The sequence below is a fragment of the Dysidea avara genome, chromosome 4 (assembly GCF_963678975.1).
Source record: "Dysidea avara chromosome 4, odDysAvar1.4, whole genome shotgun sequence".
Taxonomy (NCBI): Eukaryota; Metazoa; Porifera; class Demospongiae; order Dictyoceratida; family Dysideidae; genus Dysidea; species Dysidea avara.
The window spans coordinates 21,836,010-21,853,854 of NC_089275.1; the positions used below are offsets into that span (position 1 = coordinate 21,836,010).

The window sequence follows — 17,845 nt, forward strand, 5'->3', positions numbered from 1 at the left end:
GAGGATCTGAATAAGGATCTTTATATACTTTATAGTAAGCCTATACACTTGATAAAGGACAGCCATTATTGTTGTCAACCTTTTTTTTTTCTTTCTTCTTTTCTTTTTTTTGGTCTTCAACTATTCAGCAAACTGCACCCCCCCTTTCCAAACTCTGGATCTGCCCCTGAAGATTTAGTTTTGCAGATTGTCAAATCCAGTAGTCTTAGTGTTAATTAAACACAGTAAAAACAAAGTAGTGATCAGGCCACTAGTGAGGTTCTGAAATTCCTAGCAAGCTAAGTGTACCCATGGAACAGTACTGCAAATTTTCCGTTACATATGATGACTGTTCTATTAGAGTATTTCACTGACTGTTCTATTAGAGTATCTTGATCTTTTATAGCCATAATATTGTTTTGGGGAGTTGCTTGGGGAGGGAGGCTGTGCCCCCACAGATCATTACTGTAATGATGTAGATTGATGTACCTGTGCTGATATTGTGTTTGTCAACAAATTAAAACAAGTATAGCAACACACTGCCCTGAGTTTTCCTTGCTAATGACAATTTCAATGGGGGTTTCCTGAAACCCCTGGAAACTCCCCTGCTATACTATGTGTTTCTATAATCAAATGTGCAGAATTGGTCTGCAACTTAATGATAGACGTCTATATATATGCGCCCTCATGCTCATGCGTATATTTCAGGCAAATCACAAGTGCCCATGCACTTGGGTGCCTCACCTGCAAGTGTGGGAAACTGCAGGAATGCTTTTCTAGTGTATTTATATGGGACCATGTGAATTTTGATTGTGGATAACATCGTAAAAGCAATGACAAGACTGCTGCTGAGAGGCCGAACATAAGCGTATCGACACGAGCATGCAGATCGCTTCGATTGTGGGTACGCAATTAAACACAGGAAGCCCAAATGCGAGCTGAACAGCTCATAATGAAGCTTAAGTGCACTATAAAGTACTTACTATACTAGCCATGAATAAACTAAAGCAGTAAGTATGTTTACAGCGCTATAATGGCCTATTCAATTAAGTGCCACCTCCAGTCACTACGCTCGTCTGACATTGCACCAGGTGTCAAAACAACAATCTAAAGAAGACTGATTCAAAGTACTTAACTTTACTAGCCATGAATAAACTAAAGTAGTGAATATGGTAGCACTAATGGCCAAATCAATTAAGCGCTACGCCTAGTGTCTGGACATCGCCACGTGACTATACAATCAAAACAGCAATATAAACTAACCTGCAACCTTCTCCATTCAGTAAAACAATGAACTATCTTCTTCCTCAAGTTCACGATCTATGCTTTGGCTCACTTTACAAAACTAAAGCCCACTATCAATTCTGTGAAGTGTCGCTATATTAAAGCAGAGATCACACAGTTTCATCAAAGGAATTGGATTATTTCTGAGAATGCTTGGAATGCATTCCTGAGCACTGATAGCAGTGCTATTATACCACTTATACACCTTCTCTTCCCTTTGAAGTGAGGTGTGAAAGTAGTGTATATATATATATATTTATATATATATACAAGTTTAAGGAAAAATTAGGAATTTTATGTTCGATTAGGGATCATAGAAAAAAGTAGGGAAGTTGCCTGCAGATATACTAGTGAACATTTAATCCCTAATTATAAAATTCCTAATTTTTCCTTAAACTTGTTTGTTTAATATTTTTGTAACATTATTATTGCATGCATGCCGCATCAAAAGAAAGGATAGCGTCAGAATAAATGTTTTTGTCTAAACGGAGCGTGCCCCAGCTGTCAAATACTGCTTCAAAAGTGCAGTGGCCATTATGCTTTGCTTTCAGCTATGTTCAGCCCGTTACAAAGTGCTACAGATGAAAAACAGTGGAAGAAGTGTCTCTGAAACAATCCAGTCACCACAAAAATATGACAATTTGCGTGCCCCAAACTATCAATTACTGCCTCGAAAGTGCAACCACCATTACACTTCACTTTCAGCTGTTTTCAGCCTGTTACACAGCATTACAAATGAAGAACAGTGTTAAAATCGTCTCTGCAATCCATCCTGTCACCACAGAAAAATCGGACGATTCCTGTTTACAAACGTACTGTAGGGAAGCCATGCATCGCGCTACCGTGGAATCTACACCTTGACTCTCAGCAAAAAGAAATGGGACACAAAAGAAGACAAAGGTAAGTCCATGATGTGTGCATTGTACGTACTGCGGTATGCCAAAAGGCACATCTCGGGATGAAGTGACGTTGAACAGTGAAAAAATCAAGCCCATAGCCTTTGCCGTTATCAAGTTACACTTGCCTGAAGGCATCAGGCAGGCAGGCAGGCAGTCAGTCAGTAGAAAATTCCATTGAATAAATTTTAGTAACAATTTATTGGAAGCCTATAGGATTGTACTGAAGACACTTTTGGGCTTGGTTATACCTAACCGATACTGCCAAGATGGAATTGTGAAGCTGGTTTTTGGGTGGATTTTTTGGCTAGGAAAACCCAAATCTCCATGATCCCTAATATACAGTACTACCGTACTGTATGATATAGGAACTTGTATAGAGTGTTCATATTGGAGCTGCATAATTGTCATGAGTATTGGTTTAACAAATGAGTTATAAGAGTAATTTTAATTTTTCTATAACAATGCATCCTCATTCTTTAAAAACAAAACAGAGTTTGCTTTTATTTTTACAAATAACATCAACATGGTGGATGAAGAACAGCTAATATAATGCAAGCCAGAGTGACAGAGAGTTTGTTATCATGTAAGTATAGTATTCAAACAGTAGTGGGTTCCTTTTTAAAGTTATTGACAGTACCATACCCTTGTTTAATACTGAATTTCAGATGCCACAAACCTTCCCATATAGCTAGTTACTTTAATGTGATTGCCTCAGTGGGTTAGTTTTATTTTCCTGTAAATAATGCAATCATCTGTGACATGAACATGAGACACACTGGACAATGGCATCTATATAGAGTAAAAATAAAAGCAGTTTTAACATGGTTACTTAGGTGATGCCAATTAATGTCACAAGATAAGTCCACATAAACTTAATCATTAAGTTCTCATCTTCCAAAATAGCAATGCGAGTGGGTGAATTTAAATTTTATTTACATTATACACTAGCGTGAATACCATAGCTCACATGACCCAGAATGCTACTTTCTTTTCTTCTCTAGCTAGTTACTAACTTTATTATAAGTTGCATAATAGCCCACCAATAGTACAAAAAATCATTGAGGTGTGGTAAGGAAAATGGTAACTCATTTGGGAAACAAACAAACTATTAAATTTATGTGCCCTAAAAGTAAAGGGCCATTAACAATTGTCACTGATATGTTTACTAAGAACAGATGAACTATTGTCATTTTGTAGCAAGCATAATATTGTCAAGTAGAATGTTCAATGTTAACTTTGATTGATGTCCGATTTTCCTTATAGTGGATTCCTAAGTACAAATGAATCTGCATATTCAACTTCTAAATTTATGCATCATAAGCACGATCATAAGCATGCATCCTCCATACATTGAATTCATATACAATCATAAACTACATACAACAACTATGTAATTATCACATTGTGTCAAAAATGGACCAGCTTACATAATGGACGCATGCCCTACCCTCCTGATAACATTATCAAATACTTAACAACCACCCTTGTAAGAATCCTCCAAATGTGTTCCATTTAAAATCATGGTAAGCATACATTAAGAAAGGCATTGCAAATGCACATTGTCATATGGAGTAGTGACTTTACATACCAAAGATAGCTAGTTACATGCATTATAAATAATAGAACACAAATTACAGTATTTCCATAACAGCTCTATATTTTATTACAAAGTTGATTACAGCATGTGTTGCATTTTACAAAATAATGCATCCTCGGCTTGCAAACTGTTCCTTAGCTTCAAAAGCAGTCTTAACCTAATTTTTAAAAAAATATTGTATAATTGCAAAATATATACTTTCAACATTCAACAATAACATTATTATTTAAAACATTTAAACATTGCCAACATGTAATTCAGATTTTTATCAAATACAGTGCTGATTAGGAAGCATGTTAAGTAGGGCTGTGCGATAATAGCGATAATACGATTATCGCGATAGGATGAAGGGTTATCGAGATAGCGATATTATATTCCTTGTAATCGATTATTATACGATAATTAATTATGATGCAATTGCTTACGTAATCATGTATCTCGTGATTCACCTCGTGTTGTTTTGTTTTATCTGCGTTAGTGAAATCATAGATAATATACATAATAAAGGATTGGCAACGCGCATAGCAACTAATAGACAATCCTCGTTACGGTTGCGTGACTTATTATGTAACTTATGCGCGTCTATTGTCATAGATACGGCTACCCGACATGAATGCTCCGCTTTATCGTTCCCAGTGCTGTTATTTCGCTACCCAGTAATAGAGAGGAACTACTCATGTAACCAGTATCGATCGTAGTGAGCTATCAACCAGCGGATTTTGGGCGCAGCAGCAACCGGCTTGGTGAGTCATGGAGTCTTACCGTTTCACATGAGCATCGAATCCTATCAAGGATTCGATGCGCTCCATAATAAGGATGGACTATGTAAACCAGGATTTAAGCCGATTGTATGCTCGTTTAGGGCTTCAGCAGCAAATACCTTATGTATCCAGTGGCAATGTGTTTTTTTTTAATGGAGAGCTCGAGATGAATATTGTATGTATATTGGGAATTTGCTTCCCCAGTAAACGCCAGGTACCCATTGATGTTGCTGTGACAGCTCACCAGGTCCCCAACTGTATACAGCTGGAGCAATGTGAACAAAGTTTCTTGCTCAAGGAAACACTAAATTTGCAAAACCAGAAACCAAACCTGGAACCTTTCAATTACCAGGCTAGTGCTCTAGCCACTTGGCTATGCTGCCTCACTGTCCTTGTCTCAACTTAGTGGTCATTGTGGAACTTTGGGTTCTGCGACCTCTCCCTGTGAGATCTATATAGTCCCTGCACAAGACTCTAGTGCCTGAGTGGTGCACAGGCATCCCAGTGTTGGTTTTTTGGGTGGCAATAGGTACAGGTGCCGGCTTAGGCTGTGTGTATGTGTGTGGTGGAGGATAAGAGTTCACTGAACACTCCATTCTGTTTTTGCCGTGTTGTTCACATGTGTGTTGTATTGCGTGGGTGACTAGGGTCACCAATGCCAGGGGTCAGTCACTCAGAAAATCCTCGAAATTCAGCTATCTTAATAATGCATGAGCTGTTGACAACTGTTACTGTGTGCTATGACCATAACAACTAAATAGTGCAGTAAGCGAATTTCAATGGTGAGGTTTCCTTTTATATCTGGGGCTAATTGTTTGTAGGAAACCATACCAAGGGGGCCATATTTACATGAAAGATCTCGCAATGGCTGTTGTTTTAGGTATGAGGAAAGTATCCAAAAAAAGTAATCGTTATGACAAATTTCTGAACTTTGATCAACAAAATTTCACTGAGTGACAGACCTCTCAACCAACATCTCTAAATTGTGTAATGTTCAGGGATTTCAAGCGTTTGTTAGAATTTCAATAATATAAATCTTTATCTAGGTTTTACTTGGATTTCACACTTATATTATTGCACAAAATGGAGTAGCCGACAGCCTCAATGGAGATGCAGGTGTTCTTTGCACAGATCAATTAATGGAACATCCATCAGTCATTTATCTAGCTAACTCCAAGCCATCCTGGACCTGGAAGCCTCACTGATTTTGTGTTATTCCAGAGTTCAGAATTTAAGATTTCTTTTGAGATTGTGTGTGAGAGTCCCATGTCATTTGTGACTCTGAGGGTTGTGATGTTGCTGCTGTTTTATCTGATATGAATACTACTACTAGTGCTTGAATGCAATGATTGCAACAGTCATAATTACCTTGACTGCTATACATTGGGATGTGGGACCTACTGGCAAATGTTCTACACTGCTTCATGGCTTTTCACAGTTTTGGAGTTTTAACAAGGAAACTAAAGTGCTTTTTTCCGAACAATGTATAAAGAATTAATCGTAACCATTAGTAGAGTGTCATGCTTTGTTTTGTGTAGGCGTACCACTTACCCAAACTATGGTTTGAAGCTGTTTCATTGTGCTGGGTTTTGGAGTTTTGTCGTGGTACCATGAGGAGAAACATCAAGTTACTATTCAGCACAAGAGAGCTCAATGTTATGGTGGTGTTATGCAAATATGCATGAGCTCAAATTCAGATGTGGCATTAGCCATCAAAGTATGTGAAAATGGGATATAAAAGGTGTAGTGGAACAGAGCATATTATCAACATGAAGGAGCTGTTGGTGGTAAAGAGTAGTGTATTGTGACTTCAAGCTTAGACAGGGAATGATGAGCATATCTATAAATGTAGCAGCTCACAGCAAATACCATCCACTGGATATCAAGTGACGTCCTTGTGTTTTGTCACAAAAAATAGACATTCCCTTCAAGTGCTGGAAACTAAGTCTAACTAGTTCATTTTGTTATAATAATTGATATACACAATGGACACATATTATACTAGTTATCTGAACTCCTATGCACCACCTGCAGCTCAGATACCTGATAACTGAAGTTTGTACAAAATCTCTTTACACAATGTTACTCAGTTACAAAGTATGAAAAATAACTTCTCTAATAGAACACTCGCTACTCTAATAGAGTATTCAATTTTGGCATACAGATTTGGATAACTGAGATTCCACTGTACACCTGGGCCTTATCTTGTGCTGGGTTAAAACTGACAGTGCGTTTCACTATTTTATTACATCAGATACTCACCTTAGTAGTTGTACGTTCGTTTGAAGTAAGCTTTACGTCTACTCAGTAGTACCCTGCTACGATACAAGGAATGAAGCAGCCTAGTGTGTTTAGCAACGGGTGAGAGGGCGCGTTAACTGGATGACGAACCGTAACGAGGATTGTACGTGACGTCACTACAGGTTTAATAAGCGCGTTGCCAATCCTTTATTAAACCAGGCGCACGCCCACAGCCGGCCGAAGGCCGGCTGTGGGCGTGCGCCTGGTTTACTGTAATTGTTTCCGTAAAAGTGTGTGTGTGTACCGGGCTCGGTGTGTACCTATCTATCTACCTATGTACCTATGTACAGACGATTGCGGAATCTATGCAACACAGGAAGTCAATGGAAACGTGAGCTTGTTACGTAATTCGGCACCTTTTCAAAGCAAATGATCACGTTTTCGGTTTTCGCTTGACGGTTTTTGTTGCAAAGATCGCGCAATCGTCTGTACCTATCTACCTATGTTTGTCCGTACGCACCCACGTGAGCAAAATCGTTTAATAACGGTGAAAACAGCTTTTACGTAAGAAGTAAAAGTGAAATGAAGTCTGTATTAAACTTCTGCACAGGTGAATTTTGCTCTGAGGTGGTTTCTTTTCGGCGGACTGAAATATGGGTGTGGTGACTTTCCTCAGACTACCATCCCCTTGAGGTTTTCAGGCATTTAGCAACTGAAAAACAACGGTGCAGGCCTCGTACACTGCCAGGAATAGCCTATCGCTTCGAGTTGAAAGGGGGCGTATCCCTTACGTACGCGAACGAAAATGAAGAGCAGCTTTGAGGCTTTGTCGAGAGAATTTGTGGGAAAAAACACGTTAGTCACACTATAAAACAGTTTAGAAGATAGTTTTGTGCGTAATATGTTGGTAAAAGTGGTTTATTTAACAAACGCTTTCTTAGCAGTGCATAGCAACGTAATTGAATGAATTACGAATATTTCATGAATTACGAGAAATAGCTAAATTATATTATTGCACAACCCAAACTACCATATTGTAAAGTAGTAATACATAGTTGGTTAATTCATAGTAGTATATACTGTCTATAGTTATTCCAGATGAGTTAGCTAGCTGCATGGCGCCTGGTTTTTAGAAGTAGCACAACATCAACTTGTTACGTGTATTATCTACCACCCCAAAAACACCTTCGCTGTAAAAAAGGTGCGCCCAAGAAACTACAAGTACCTGGAACCCAATGTAAAAAAAACAAAAAGAAAACAGCTCAGCTGAAGTGAAAAGTAACTGGTAACTTAAAGAGCTGATATCTGAAGCGGCCAAGAATACAATTACTAAAGTTTAATCCATGCAAGAACACCTTGGCTATAAAACAGGTGTGTACATGAAAGTAACTGGCAACTGAAATGGCTGATATCTGAAGCGGCCAAGAATGAATGGTCATATACAACTAATTCAAAAATTTAACACTGAACCTTTATAATTCGGCTGTGTTCTATATTCACTCTTGCTGCATCGTAAAGTAATTTCTTTTAACTCTAATTGGCTGGTAATTTGGCCGCCTTTTTTAATAGTCAGTATAATAGAGCAAAAAAAGGCGGCCAAATTACCAGCCAATTAGAGTTAAAAGAAATTACTTTACGATGCAGCAAGAGTGAATATAGAACACAGCCAAATTATAAAAGTTCAGTGTTAAATTTTTGAATTAGTTGTATATGACCATTCATTCTTGGCCGCTTCAGATATCAGCCATTTCAGTTGCCAGTTACTTTCATGTACACACCTGTTTTATAGCCAAGGTGTTCTTGCATGGATTAAACTTTAGTAATTGTATTCTTGGCCGCTTCAGATATCAGCTCTTTAAGTTACCAGTTACTTTTCACTTCAGCTGAGCTGTTTTCTTTTTGTTTTTTTTTACATTGGGTTCCAGGTACTTGTAGTTTCTTGGGCACACCTTTTTTACAGCGAAGGTGTTTTTGGGGTGGATATCACTCATTTTTGTTAGTGATAGACTCTACATTTGGTTTAAAAGGTAATTTTTTTTTGGAAATGAGCAATTAACATTAATGCAGAATATTATCTTGGAGAGTCAGTAAAATCCATACATAATAATGATTGTTTCATAACACCGTAAATTCGGAAGTATGAATTTACGGTGTAGTATGACTGTTCTATTAGAGTAAATCTATCTTTACTGCCTGCATGTGACGAATATATCTCATATCTGTGCATGTTAAATGCTTCAGACACCTAATTAAACTTGCAAGTGACTAATTAGTTCACAGTTGCTACACAGCTATAAATACATTTGTAATTGTTATCACCATAATCATTTATCATGTTATAACCATTTTTTATTTTGGTCACAACTTCAGGATTAGAGCAGCAGAGAAAGGAATAGAGGACTCAACCATCAAGACTTGTATATGGGAGATGGAACAGTATTGCGATGGACAATGCCGGTACTAACCCCTCAAGGGTGTTGCAGTACAGCATAGATGCAAGACCAGAGCCTCGATCGTCACCTTTTGACTGTGGTCACAACTTCAGGATTGGAGCAGCAGAGAAAGGAATGAAGGACTCAATCATCAAGACTCGGGGAGATAGAATAGTATTGCCAAGGATGATGCCAGCACTAACCCCTCAAGGTTGCCACAGTGCAGTATCGATACAACCACTCCAACCAGTGCATAAGACCAGAGCCTCAATCATCACCTTTTGACTGAAATTTTTATACTTGATGAAGCAATTAAAACAAAAAAGTTGTAGTACTTATACTTTCCTGAGGGAGCATGCCCCCAGAGTCCCAGACTCCCTTGCCTGTTCAGCAGAATAATAGGATTGAGCCTTACTACCACTTTCACCTTTATTCTTGGCCTGAATGTACATATCGGCAACATAATACAGTAGCTGTAGATAATGCCCCTAGGCAGAGCTATAGGGGTGGGAATTTTTCCCTACTATCACAGTAGTTCTTCTCGCAGTTCTTTGCCTGGCCATCATCAACTACTGTCAAAACGTTAGTGTCGTCCCCCAGGCCCTTCCTCAAGCATACTTACCACACAAAAATAACTTAGTTTAGCAGTGCACAAACAATTATTGACAGCATATGTACACTTACCGCATTGTTGAACCATGTATACCACCAGAATCCACCGGATTGACAACTAACACGTGATCTATTTAGGGGAAATCTCGTGGAAAGTCCCTAATTACCTTAAGCGGACACTCGTGATACGTGGTTTTAAATTGAATGGTTTAAGAATGTAACTAGATGGCGAGGCGTACTTTAATCGGCTCAACTTTAATGAGCTCGAGCCCCTCGTGAGAAACTACATCGCTTGAGCAACGCTTGAAGAAGTAAGAGTCAAGAATACTGATCGAGGTGCTCTATGATATATGCCGGTCTTGAATGCTAACGAAACGAGGAGTGAAGTTTGTGTAACGTGTCACATCGCCACACACTGATTCACCGTATTTGTGCGATAGGGTTTATGGACCTGTCCACCAGATGCTGAAAGGAAATTCATTCCACCACATGTTCCAACTTGTGAAGTTATTGATATACTCATTGTTGGGGTCCACAGGGACATCGATGATCATTTACCAGTCAGCTGTAAGTAATGTCACAACAGAAGGAAAGGAACCATTTCCATACCCCGGCTATGGCATACTGATTTTCCTGGTCAGTTTATGTACACTCAACCACAGATCGAAATGTAGAACTTTGGTTGCAGGTGGAAAATAAACACCTTTTTACTCAGTTACAAGAGATTCACCCAGCTGGGATAAAATGTTGAAGTGAATGTCATTAGTACTAACTTGTTCATCAGGTATTGGACAATTCCAAGTGTCCAGATTATGCAGTTGTCCTCTTGTTCAAGTTTACACGTTTAGGCAAGTTCCACAACGTCCTATAATCTATTACTATATCAGTGTGGAATAATGCTTATATAATATTTTTCATATTCCAGGCTTTAGGTGTATTGTATTTAACACCTGCTTGTTGGTTTTTGCAGGCCATCTGGTCATACTGGTTTATCCACTAGCAGTTGAATGTGATCATGGTACATATGTAAGTTGAGACCATGCAAGAACAAAGATACAGGTGTCATGAATTTCAGGTCAGTTAACGTTCAGAGGAATTGTATTATTGCAATTGTTCTTTTTGTAGTTATCAATTATCAGTGACCAGTTTGTGATAGCGTACTTTTGTTTGACTAATGACCTAATGTTCTGGTTTACATGCTTACTCAACAGTTATGTTACTCACTTAACCTGCATATGGGATATATATTTTTTTAGTTCATTTTGATTATCCATCCTTTATTGGTACAGCCTGGCATATTTTTAGTTCATTTTGATTATCCATCCTTTATTGGTACAGCCTGGCATATTGATTTTTTGCACATTCTCTTTTTAATTCAGTGCCTGCTGGATTGCTTCGTCAGATATCGAAACAGGTATCTTTGGTGTTGCGACCGATGTTCCAGGTCAGTTTGCATGTGTGTTTAATTTAAGGTTGATTTCAGTGCCTGCTTATTCTTTTACAGGTCTCGGTATCGAGTGTCATGAATTTCAAGTCAGTTGACGTACAGAAGAATTGTATTATTGCAATTGTTGTTTTTGTAGTTATCAATTATCACTGTATACTAGTGATGTGAATTTGCAGGTCAGTCTACTCAGATGTATCGGGTATAGTGTTGATGGGTTCAAACAAATATCCAGTGTAGACTGTAGTGGCATCAAGGGTGTTAATTTCTAGGTCAGTTTACATGTTGTGATGTTAGTGATTTTTTCCTAGTACCCAGATGTTAAGTGTATTGTATTTAATGCCTAGCTACCTGTTATGTTTTTAAATTATGGTATATCAGTGTAGACGGTACAACAGTAAGCCTTCTGTGTTGTAGTAACTATTTGTTTCATAATTATGCTGTTGTCCTGGAATGACACAATTTTTGGGCAACCAGTGTGAAGTCCAGTGGTACAAACATTGTATTATGACTAAGTTGTGATAGCGTACTTTTGTTTGACTAATGTCCTAATGTTCAGGTTTGACATGCTTACCCAACAGTTATGTTAATTCATTCACTTAGCCTGGGATATAATTTTTGTTCATTTTGATTATCCATGCTATTATTGATACAGCCCGGCATATTGATTTTTTATACATTCTCTTTTAATTCAGTGCCTGCTGGATTGTGTCATCAGATATCGAAACAAGTGTTTTTGGTGTTGCGACCAATGTTCCAGGTCAGTTGCATGAGTGTTTAATTTAAGGTTAACTTCAGTGCCTGCTTATTCTTTTACAGGTCTCAGTATCGTCATGCTGACATACAAGAAATTATCACTATTGTTGGAACTATTTTTAGTCAAGTCTTGATGTGATGTTGATTAACGTGTTACACATTGTTGTATGTTTACCATATGGCAAGAAATTTTCATGGCCATCATGAAATTTGAATATTGTGTAAGTTGTGTGGAACAACCCCAACTCATACATGGTCACTGGCAAACTACGAACCACATTCGAGCCACAACACCACCAACCACATTCGAGCAATCCATTACAAAATTTTGTTGCACCATTTGCGTGTGCATAATACTTAATGAAAGCCACAACACAAGCTACATGGTAAACACTACATAGAGGTGGTAACCCCTAAAGGCTTGTTACCTTTTGTATTCACCTTATCGGCCTTTGTGGTTAATCTATTAAAAATTACATGTAAATAGAGAATTGAAGAGTATGCTTAAAGCACCTTCGCTAGTGATTTTGTTCTTCACACCATAAGACAACTGGCGATTTATAAACGCTCGCATGGGGTGTGGCACTAAATGGAATTTAAAAGATTTCTGCTTAAAACGCCATCCCTAGGGAACTTACGGTTCAGCACGTTGTCACAACTTGTTTATCAGGCATTAGAGTTTGTGTCCACGTCGTGCCTTTAAAAGTTATTGTAGGGATTAGAGGTTTGATTGAAGAAAATACGCGTATAGGCAAACCAGGATTGGATAATGTCAGTGCTAGATGGACTATACAAACACGACTATGTTGACTGGTATAACGTGACAGTAGTTGTAACATAAGGTAGAGAAATAAAGTGAAATACGCCTATTTTTTATTTTGCGATGGTTACTTTTTTATTTTAGCGAGGTCGCAAGAAAACTATGATGATGACGACTCCTAAAGATTTTTTTATCACGTAACGCAATACAAATCTATTGAGAGATGTTGCGTAATCTAGGACTAATATTGCAAAACCGGCCCTACACGTAAATAACTCACAGTAGTAGCCGCGCGTCTTTTAATTGGGCGTGCGCTTTGTAGTTTCTTGGCCGCGCGACTCACTACCGTGAGTCTTGATGGTGAAATGAGCACTTATAGTGGTGCGAGTAGTGATTCTAGCAGTGACTCAAGCAGTGAGTGTCGCGATAGTCCTCGTGAACTGTTAAAGCTTGAAAAAGCAAAGAGTCCTGTTTGGGAATACTTTGGCTTCCCAGCGGAAAATGGGCAGTACTTGGAGAAAGATAAAAAGAAGTGGACTGAAGTCTACTGTACGCTCTGCCCAAAGAAGATGAACTATCTTGGAAACACCACCAATATGATCTCTCATTTGGAATACAACCACCGCTCGGAATATTTGAAAGTAAAAGCCAAAACGGCAACTGGTCAAAAGTGTAGTGCCGTGTCTGCCAACCAACCACCCATTAGTGGAGCTTTCCGTCAGTTAGAGCCACTGTCAACAAACTCGAAAAGGTGGAAAACTCTTAACCAATCAGTAAGCCATTGTACAGCGAAGGATATGTTGCCCATTAGTATAGTCAACAATGTGGGATTTCGGGCTATGTTGCGTACTTTTGAGCCAAGATACTTGGTTCCTGATAGGAAGACCTTCTCACAGAATTACATTCCAGAAATTTATCAGAGTGAGAAAGCAAGGATTGCTGCTGCTATGGCCCGTGGTCTAAAGAATTTTTCACTTACCACCGATGGTTGGACCTCCCGTGCTAACCATAGTTATATTACACATACTGTGCATTATATTGATGAATTATGGAATCTACAAGCTCACCTTTTGGACACTGCTGAAATGCCATTGGAACACACAGGTGTCAATTTAGCTGATGAGTTAAAGGATAGCCTTGCAAGGTGGGATCTTAAAGATGATGATCTTGTGTCTATAACCACTGATAATGCACGAAACATTGTTTGTGCAACTGAAATACTATCATGGCCTCGCTTTGGTTGTCTAGCCCACACTCTTCAAATTGGAGTTAAGAAAGCTATGGAAATTCCACAAATATCAAGAGCTCTTGCTCGTGCCCGCCGTGTAGTGACCCATTTTCATCACTCTTCTAAGTCTTCATATGTATTAAAGCAGAAACAAACAGACTTGCATGTTAAGGAACTAAGTTTGGTTCAAGATGTCACTACACGGTGGAACTCATCGTATTACATGCTGAAACGTTTGCTTCAACAGCGTCAGCCACTGTATGCTACCTTAATTGAAATTAAAAAAACAGATTTTATGCCTAATGATGCTGAGATTTCAATAATGGAAACATTTTTGGAAGTTTTACAACCCATTGTGGAGATCACTGAGACACTGGGTGGTGAAAAACTAGTAACCATTTCAGCCGTAAGACCACTATTATACAAGCTTTTGTCAATACATTTGGTTGAAAATTCTTCAGATTCCTCACTGGCTAAAACAATGAAAAAGATTGTGATGGGTGATCTCAAAGATCGTTACGATGATGTCATGAGCTTGATTAACAAGGCATGCTTCCTTGACCCTAGATTTAAAGTCCTTGCTTTCATGACTGACAGTGACAAGAGCTTTACAATTGCTTCTGTGGAAGAAGAAGCACAAGAGTTGAATGATGATGATAGCAACAGCCTTGATACTAGTACAAGCACTATTAATCTGACTGATGATGATGATGCTCCTCCACCATCTAAAAAGGCCAAGAAAGGCTTGATGTCTTTGTTGGATGATGTTGTTAATTCCAAATCTCAAGATGAAGGAGCACCACTATCAGACAGTGAAAGAATCAAAGCTGAAGTAGAAAGGGAAATGAGCAATTACATTGCCATTGAAATTGATCCTAGTACAGTGGGTAACCCTCTAGTATGGTGGAGAGACAATCAGAAACACTATCCATGGTTAGCACGGTTAGCCAGGAAATTTTTATGTATTCCAGCAACCTCAGTGCCATCAGAACGTCCATTTAGTGTGGCTGGACATGTAGTAAATGAAAAAAGAGCCTGTCTACTACCGGAGAATGTTAACATGTTGGTCTTCCTTGGTGCAAACCTAGAAGTTAACAAGAAGAAAAGATAAATTTAAAAGTAACAGTATGACTAACGGTATAACAATATTGTTTATTGTGAGACTAAATCTTTTGTTTTAACAACCATCACTTACTTGAAAGTTCTTTAGTGTTCAGTGTTATATTGTATGATCATTATCGAGATAATATCGTTTATCGAGATAAATAGGCTTTTATTATCGGAATTTATCGAGATATAGGTTTTTTCATTATCGCACAGGCCTAATGTTAAGAAATGCATAAGCCTAAAGAATAATCATCAAAATTTCTTCTCTTAAGGTGGCGGTCAAGTGGTCACGAGTGGGCGCCTACAATTGTAATGATTTTTTTAAAAACTACTGTATCTTTGTCTCCATGCAGGTTTTAAGGAACACAACTAGAGTGAACATTGCTAGTGTTATATGATACTTTTTCTCCAGACATGCACGCTTGTATGACTCAGAATTTTCCTGGTTTTGTCACTGTTATGCTTTATTTTATGTTTGTAAGCATATGATTGAGCTACAAGTGATGGCATACCAAAAAGGTGTCTCCATATATCCGCACACCATGTTGGACCAAGAGTAATGGACAAGCCTGCAGTCATGCATCTATGCTCAAAGGAGCCAGACTGGATTCTATTTATCTGTTTACCTCCATCCATTTTGCGCAGACCAACATAAAACACTTAGTCAAATTTGTTGTTTTGTTGCCAATCAACTAATGGGCCTTGTTTACTAGTCTATCTCCAGCCCGTTCCACTTCAAAGAAGAGGTTTGGAGGCAGATCATCAAGATTTATGTTTCTTGGGTGGCCACTTGCTACTTCAAAACACCACTCAGAGTTACAGGACTCATGGTAGCCGAATAATGTTTTGGACCTGCTCTTAAGTCCCATTGAAACTGCATCACATTATTTGTCTCAGAGTGCTTCCGGATTGCACAGCGTGCACCATGTGTTATTTTTACAATAACTGATTTGGCAAGACTACCACATCCACAGAATGCAGGGAAAAAGTCTTTTACTAATTTTTATAATTTTGACCTGTACCCTTTCACAGCGTGATTCGCACATTCAACTTTATCAACATATCTGCCGTAGGATAGTACTGTGGTGCGAATGTTGTGGAGGACTGAACTATCAGTGTATCTGACACCATGCATTTCCTCTGATATTCTGAATCCAGTAGCAATGATGTCAGCTTCCACTGAAGTTAATGATCCTGTCCAGTTCTTAAAGCACATGTGTTGAGATGGGTCAACCTTGTTTTTATGATGCAATAGAGTAAACTGCACAGTATTTATTTCTGACTCCCATGTACAGGAGCTTGTTTGTAGCAGCCCCAAAAATCATACCTACACTTGAATTTACATTGTAAGAATGCTGGTGTGATCTCTTGCTCCAACTAGCATCAACGGTTACTGTGATAGCAGATATGCCTTGATGGTCTCGTTTGTTGTCAATTGCATTTGCTTTTCTTCCCTACCAGCTTCTAACATCAATTCAGTGAGGTACCGCTCAAATAAGTTACCTAAGCATTGTTCAGTGTCAATGAACACAGGCTTTGACAGTGGAGGAATACCAATAATGCTGAGAGACTGCTCTAGGTTGCTGAATCCACCACCTGTGGCCATTTGACCCATCACAGCAGTGATGTTACTTTCATAAATGTGCCATCTTTGCTTGTAATCATTATTTTATCACTTGAAGTGGATTTGTTTCTTCATGACATTTTTCACATTTAGCTTTAAAAAGTGTGCTAAGGCCATCCTGCTTTACTTCTCTGATCAACTCTACAGGAGCTTGACATGCAGTACTGTGATTGGTAATTTTGTGAATTGCCTCCTGTAAACTTTTGAGGCTAATGACTCAACTACCTTCCAGATGTAACTTGGCACGAAGAACATCACTTGAGGTACTAGTAGTGCTAATGTTGGAAGTGGTGCAACCTGGAGTGATGTCGGTACTAGAGGAGGTGTTACCAACTGGAGTGGTGTCAGTATGAAGGAGGTGGTACTAACTGGAGTAGTGTAAGTACTGGAGGAGGTGATACCAACTGGAGTAGTGTAAGTACTGGAGGAGGTGATACCAACTGGAGTAGTGTCATTACTGGAGAAGGTGGTTTCAGTGCTGGAGGAGGGGGTACTACTGCTACTATCTATAGTTGTGAATTATTTTCTGTGATATATTTATATTACATTTTAACAAGACTTACCTTCATGATCAGGTGTCAATTCGTCACACTGAGGGCTCGTGTGGCTGTTCCACCATTCATATATAGCTTTTCTCGTGGCTGCAAGTGTCGACCTGCAACAGCTCTTCGTTCATTTTTGTCTTCTAGATAGTACTAGACTCACTGCCCATGTCAGGAATAAAAATTACCGCCAAAACTTTGCATTCAACGCCCATCTAAGACCTCCCCTTACCTTTGACTGTCTATTCGCTTTAGTTTTCTTCGTGACAGAGAGCTTTCGTTGCACCCACATAGTAACTATTCATACTTGTGGGTTTATTATTATGTAACAGATTGTGTAATGTGGTTTTATATGTTGCAAGGCTTCTTAACGGTAACGGCGCCTGCTTGCCCGCTTGACCACTACCTTAAAGAAAAATTGCCAGAGTGTACCATTCAATCCAATGTGTGTAATACCTGTTGTTGTATTATAGCAAGACGGTACTCAGTATACATGCCATTATAATGAATACGTACATTCCATTGATCTCAGCCAAACTGCATACAGTTAGCCGTGTGTGCCTTCACATAGTTTAAGGC

General features: G+C 38.8%; 1 protein-coding gene and 1 long non-coding RNA gene across 4 annotated transcripts in view; one reads left to right on the forward strand and one right to left on the reverse strand.

Moving 5' to 3' along the window:
* Positions 1-3,737: 3,737 nt before the first annotated feature.
* Positions 3,738-17,845, reverse strand: part of LOC136254306 (uncharacterized) — a 45,870-nt gene continuing 31,762 nt past the window's right edge. For both annotated transcript variants that reach the window (XM_066046984.1, XM_066046983.1), the window contains one exon: positions 3,738-3,916. In XM_066046984.1, the coding sequence (XP_065903056.1) occupies positions 3,857-3,916 (60 nt within the window). In that variant the 3' untranslated portion in view covers positions 3,738-3,856. The remainder of the gene's footprint in view (positions 3,917-17,845) is intronic.
* On the forward strand, positions 10,125-12,207 carry LOC136254291 (uncharacterized). 2 transcript variants are annotated; one of them, XR_010700422.1, is made up of 7 exons: positions 10,289-10,441; positions 10,494-10,653; positions 10,776-10,880; positions 11,185-11,249; positions 11,310-11,521; positions 11,945-12,009; positions 12,069-12,207. It is a non-coding gene; the product is annotated as an uncharacterized lncRNA (long non-coding RNA). The 2 variants fall into 2 exon arrangements; XR_010700423.1 differs by having other exon boundaries at positions 10,125-10,653.